Genomic DNA, 6000 nt, shown 5'->3' with positions numbered 1-6000 from the left:
CAACTCTCTTCTCTCCTCCCCTGTGTCCTTTCTCGTTTGTGTCATTGCGTCTCACTTTTTGTTCGCCTATCAGTTCTGTGATGGCAGGTTATTTCGGGCTGCTACTGGAGTTGTTCTATGTGTCACTGCGATAATGTGCGGTGGCACCTTCTTCCGCAAACAATCCTTTAAAAAAAAGCCTCCTCCCACGGGAGTGACACCATCAAATGCCGTGTGATTCAATTTCACACACCGAGATGACTGGAGAGAGATTATTTTAAGTCGCAGGACTTTATGTCTCTTTGTTGCTACTGTCCAGAATATAACCACTTCACCTCAGTGTCTAATGTCACAGGACACATGTAACACTCAGTTTGAGGTAATCCCCCCTGTGTTTAACTGAACTTGTGACCATGCATGTTCATATGAAGAGGGCCTTGGGTATACCTGAACTCAACCTGAACTGAGTGAACTCTTTCCTCACAAACATGCAAACAGTCATGGACATATTGCTGCCATTGACCATGACAAAGCACTGCCTGTTTGCTGAATCCGGACCTGGGAACCAAGAGTCACTGATCCAATTAGAATAATGAATAAACAGAACATTTCCAGGCATGTATACAGTAGCCTGCTTTATAAACAAAGTGTTTCCTTAGAAACGTAAGAAGTAGAAAAAAATAGCTCCCACCAAACAAAGACAATTAGATAAACAGCCTTCATATGTAACATCTAGGGGACTGTAGGATGGTAAAACAAAGAAAAGAAAATGGCACATAGGCCTATTGTATACAAAACAAGTGCAAACTTATTTCATATAATACTCAAGGTGAGCATAGTCCATATTTCCCATCGCTTTGTTTTTTCTATGCTTAGCCAAGCCTGAAATTATTCAGAAACATTTCATGCTTGCTTTATTAATAAGCAACTCATACAAAAACTCGGATAAGGAAGGTTTCCAGCAGCAGGTGACAGGTAAACTGGCAACGGCTCAGGGCAGGTACTGACTTGCCCTTTAATTGCACCTTGAGGAGTGATTCGCGCATACATGTATAGCCCTTCTGATTCTCTGAAGAGTGGATGAGACTAGGTCCTCCTCAGCATTGTTGACCCGTAGCCCACTGGTGGTGGTGGGAGGGTATACTACCTGGGGTCGAAGGAACGCCCGCAGTTCACCTGTGACACCTGGCCCGGTGGAGATAAAGCTGTCAGGACGCGTACAGGGCGCATTCTTTCGCTGAGAACCAGACCACCTTTAATACCACACACACACACACACACACACACACACACACACACGCCGACTATAACAATGAAAAACGACAGATGTTTTCCAAAACTAAACCCACTACTCAAACCCGTTAGACAGTAGCCTAATGTTATTCTGAAAACATGTCTAAAAATAATATTTGGACGAGACGGAATGAAACGGAAATGGAACGCAAGAGAACCTCATCGACTTTCTCTCTCTCTCCCCCCGGCCCCCACTTCTCTCTCTCTCCCCCCGCCTCCTCCTCATACCACAGAGTGGCAGCGCTGGCATAGCATCGTTCAGAAAAATACACTGAGCTGGAAACGAACTGCAGTAGCTGCCTCCTCCTGGCTGTGCGCACCTCTCTTTTTTTACTCGGATCCCCCCCGGGCCGTCTAGCCGGTAGGCGTGCAGCGACAGACCCCTGACATAACTGCACAACGTCAGCGCCAATACTTACAGTGCTATTTAGGCTACTGACGCGACTTTAAATAATTTCGGCTGTAAATGCGCAACCTAATTATTTGTATCTCTCTTCTTGCTTCTCCCTCTATCTAGGTGAACCAAAACAGCCTTCATCAAACAGTGGGGACGCGAGAGAGGAGCTCTGCACTCATCCCGGGAAAAGCGTTAAGATAGTTATCTTTGGGGTGCAATAATACAGCTCCTATAACGACTGAGAAGAGACGGGACCTCAGCGCTGAGAAGAGTCGCTTCCGTGCGCTGGTAGAAGCAGCAGACGCACTCAAAGGGGCAGGAGGAGCGGGATAAAGGGAAGGTGGAGGATATATTTTACGCACAGCAGCAATCAGCCCCTAGGTTTGACACGACGTAACTTAACTGGGAGTATCCTGCTCTCCGCTAAAAAGAACACTGTCGCTCTCACCTCGCGCGGTCGGATTTGCACTTGATTCGGAAGTCCACATCGGCTACACAGCATTCGGCTGGGATGGATACCTTCATCATAGCGGCGCTGGCAGTGTGCTCTCTAACGGCACCAGCCTATGGGGACAAAGGGACCAGCAAAGCCCGGAGTTGTTCGGATATCAGGCAGTTTTATACCGGGAAAGGATTCTCTCTGGATGGTGTCCCTCAGTCTGAAATATCAGGTAAGCTCCTTTTTTAACATATTTTATTATACAGACTGTCCAAAGTCTGCTGCTACCGGTCATGTTTTGCGCACTCATTCGCTTGGACCCAAATCTGATCTTTACACCTGAACCCAAACACACTTTCAGGATCATCTATAGCTCTGTCCAAATAGCACACAGCAGTACATGTTTAAACTACTGTATGTGTGCGGAGCAATGTACACTTGCTCTAAACCCATTGCCACTGAGAAGCATAATCCCTCTGCAAGTCCCCCTAGGAATGTTAGTCTATTTTGAGGCCAAAGTGGCACCTGCAGCAGGAGTGTGTGTTGGTCTGTTTAAGATCTGACTTATCATGTAGGAATGCATGATCCTGGAAATGAATGGGTCTTTTAGCTTTGTGCGCAGTTGTTTAAAATAAATTGCCCAGTGTGCACACATCACTGCAGGAAACGTAACAATATGTCCCCTTAACCACACACTTCTAAACTTCAGCATTTTGGTACTTAGTTTCTTTGTGTCTTCATCAAACCCAGGTTTTTTTTATCTTCATACCTTTTTAAGAACCTGTAGTCACACTCACTTTGTGTCACGCGGTAAAGCAGAGGAACTCGAGCTCTCAGCTATCTCTCCCAAGATGAAACACTGCTTTGAAAAACACACATTAAGACAGTACAGACATGTCGGAGGCAATCTGGCTTGTTTGATCCCTGATGAAAAATATGAGAAAGTCCCCTTCCCATTTGTTTTGAAAACACAGATGCAGGATCAGCACCTCTCTTTCTGTTCTCACTTCTCACTCTCCCTATCACTCAACTCTTAAGCTGCTTCTGGTTGAAGGCACTCCCTTATCTTTTCATCTTACTCATGATGTCTGGACTCTGTGCGGGGGGAATTCTTCCTTTAGAAAAGTCCCGGCCAGGCACTTGACCGTTTGCCGTAGCCCTGCAAATATGATGTTGCTGCTCACACTGTGTCATCGCATGGTCTGATGTCAGACAGTCACAAGCCCCTCTTACACACACACACACACACACACACACACACACACACACACACACAGCGTTTACTGCAATTTCAGGTTCTACAGTTACAGTATCATACTTGCATGGACAAGACAGGAGACTGTGACCATGCATTCAGCAGCTTACACAAGCACTCTCCTGTGCACACTAAGGATAATATAACTACATTTTTAACTCGCATACCTTGAATTGTATTGTCCCATACATTGTAAGATTATTGTAAGACTGCTACAATCCTTCCCTATCAGACAATATACCATTTCCTAAAAAGCCCCTTCTGCACTTCGTATTCATTTTTTTCCACAGAGCACTACAAGCAGATCAACTAATCTCCTCCCTCGTGAAGGCAGAGATGTTTGTCCATGAATACAGGTTGAATGGCACTGAGACATACAAGGGTGACTTTATGCAATATTCCCCTAAAGGTCACATAGTCAGAATGAGCCTAAAGTAGCCACTGCTCTATTTTCTAATAGCACATGGGATCCAACTCACGGTCCCCGAGAGAGCATTGTGTCTTCTTCACAGAAATAGTATACTGTATATGCTGCAGGTTATGATTTTCACCTGATACTGTAGATGTTAGATTTTAGATGATTTTTTCTACCGCAATCTGCATAAAGGCAACTTTAAGAGAGCATTAATGAGGAACATGATATCCGATACAAAGCCATATCTTTCTCTGTGATTTGCACTGATAGGATAGGAGAGAGGTTGTAAGATTTCAGGGTGTGGCTCTAATCTGATGAAACTGTTAGCTCATCTGTCATCGCGCCCATACATCATGAAAGTAGCGTGGGGGCTGAAGAAGAAGTAACTACTGGACACTACCTATTTAATTGATTGACCGTACTAAATAAATCATTTGACAGAATTAACGCCAGACCTGATCCCCTTTTAGAACTCCCCTTTTTTCCTCCAAACGTCTGTCATCTGTCTTGTCACAACACCACCTCTTGTTTTAATCGATGATGTGGAGCTCACTCAAAAGTCTGAGGTCAATGCCATTCTCAGTAAGAGGGGATAGAGAGAGATATGGATGATGAACTGAGAGGGGAAAAGAGGTGCAGAGGTTTGAGAGAGAGCGATAGAGGGAGGGAGAGAGGAAAGAGGAGATTTGGGCGTTTGGTGACAATATTTCTCCCGCCCTGTTCCCGTCTCTTGGCTCTCTAAACCATAAATAAAGGATCATCTGCTCCAGTCTGGCATATTAAACGGCCTTAGTAAAATATGAAAGCTTTAACTTATGTCTCCAAACGATGAGCCCACCTGAATGTGGTGGATGATAGCTGACATTTTCAGAGGGATATTTCCTGCTGTGAGACCCCACCAGGGCTTCAACAACAACTCTTAATGCATTGGCTTTGGCTGGGCCTGATTCAAGGTGACATGCTAGAGTAGATCACCACCCACCCATTCAGGGGGAGGGGGAGGGGGGCAATGAAAGAACACTGCATCCCTACTCAGGAGTGGGGTAAAAAGTAAAAGAAAAAGAATCCCCAGCAGTCCCATAGCACAGTTCCCTGTTTGGTTTTGCTCGGTCAGCGGTGAAAGAAGATTGCCCTGGAGAGAAGCCACGGCGAAAAAAGAAAAGCTATTGAGTTAAGGGGAAGAAGGCTGTTTGTTTTATTATTGTGTTGCGGCAGTGTTCGCCGGACCATGGGAATAGTTTTGCTGACATTAAAAGTGACCCTTCTTCGCAAGTAATCAAGTGCAACTGATTGATGCTCTTCAAATGAATGCGATGATAATAGTTAAACTCGGTCGAGTATAATAAGTTTTTAGAAACAGCCCTTTTTGTTGGTTATTTACCCCAAAAAATGGATGATTGATTTTTATGAGTCTCGTCCGTCTCCTTCTTGCACTGCCCCCTTCCTGTCCAACCCAATCATTACAGTCTTGATGACTTATCTTTTTGTCTTCCAGGGGATGCCATTCTTCATCTGCCTCTCTCTCTCGTCGGCTCTTAAATAGAGAGGCGCCAGACTCTGTTTGAAAGCAGCTGGCAGCCAATGAGTGTTAAGATGCTCAATGTCATATAAAGCCATAGAAAGAGACAAGCTGCAAGAGACATCTGCAGGAAGGCTAGCTAAATTTTTGGTGTACAGTCGTTGGCTTTTTCCCATGCCGTATTTGTGTTGTTGTTGATTGCCGGTTGCTATAGCCTGACTCTGAAGTGTCATCTCAAACCAGTGTGTGGCTAATGATACAGTGGGATTCGCTCACTCAACCAGGACTGCTAGGAACTGCTGTCGACTGAAAAGCCTGACTTGTGGCTGGAAATATGGGCTGATCAGTATGGTCTCTCCCACAACGCAAAATAAAGTATGGGAATGTGTTGAACTCAGCAGCTTGACTTGGAATTAAGGTGGAAGTTTAGAAATGTTAAATAGCAGATGCGTCTTGGATAAAATAGAGCACAAGTTTTCAGACACCGGGAAGAAAAAAATCTCCCTTGTGCCTCGCTGACTGGAGGGTTAATTATGAGGGACTTGCTGCTACTTTGTTTGCTTCTTTCTCCACCACTTTCCAAAACCAGAGGTCAAATGGACATAGGAGTAGTCCACTGCCAGCATTAAACATAGCTGGTTAGCCGGGGAGAGGCTGTAAAACAACACAGGAGCAAAAAGAATGGAAGCGGTCACACAAAAAA

At 44.9% G+C, this 6000-nt stretch overlaps 1 protein-coding gene across 1 annotated transcript in view; it reads left to right on the top strand.

Annotated features, from left to right (window-relative positions):
* The first annotated feature begins 1523 nt into the window (after window positions 1-1523).
* LOC307255657 (glypican-1-like) overlaps window positions 1524-6000 on the top strand; it is a 70731-nt gene continuing 66254 nt past the window's right edge. The window contains exons 1-2 of the mRNA XM_080034388.1: window positions 1524-1633; window positions 1790-2340. Coding sequence (XP_079890514.1) covers window positions 2181-2340 — 160 coding nt within the window. The 5' untranslated portion in view covers window positions 1524-1633; window positions 1790-2180. The remainder of the gene's footprint in view (window positions 1634-1789; window positions 2341-6000) is intronic.

Source organism: Ammodytes marinus, assembly GCF_949987685.1.
Source record: "Ammodytes marinus genome assembly, chromosome: 9".
NCBI lineage: Eukaryota > Metazoa > Chordata > Actinopteri > Uranoscopiformes > Ammodytidae > Ammodytes > Ammodytes marinus.
Note: the sequence above shows the minus strand (reverse complement) of the source record. Positions and strands in the feature narration are given on the sequence as shown.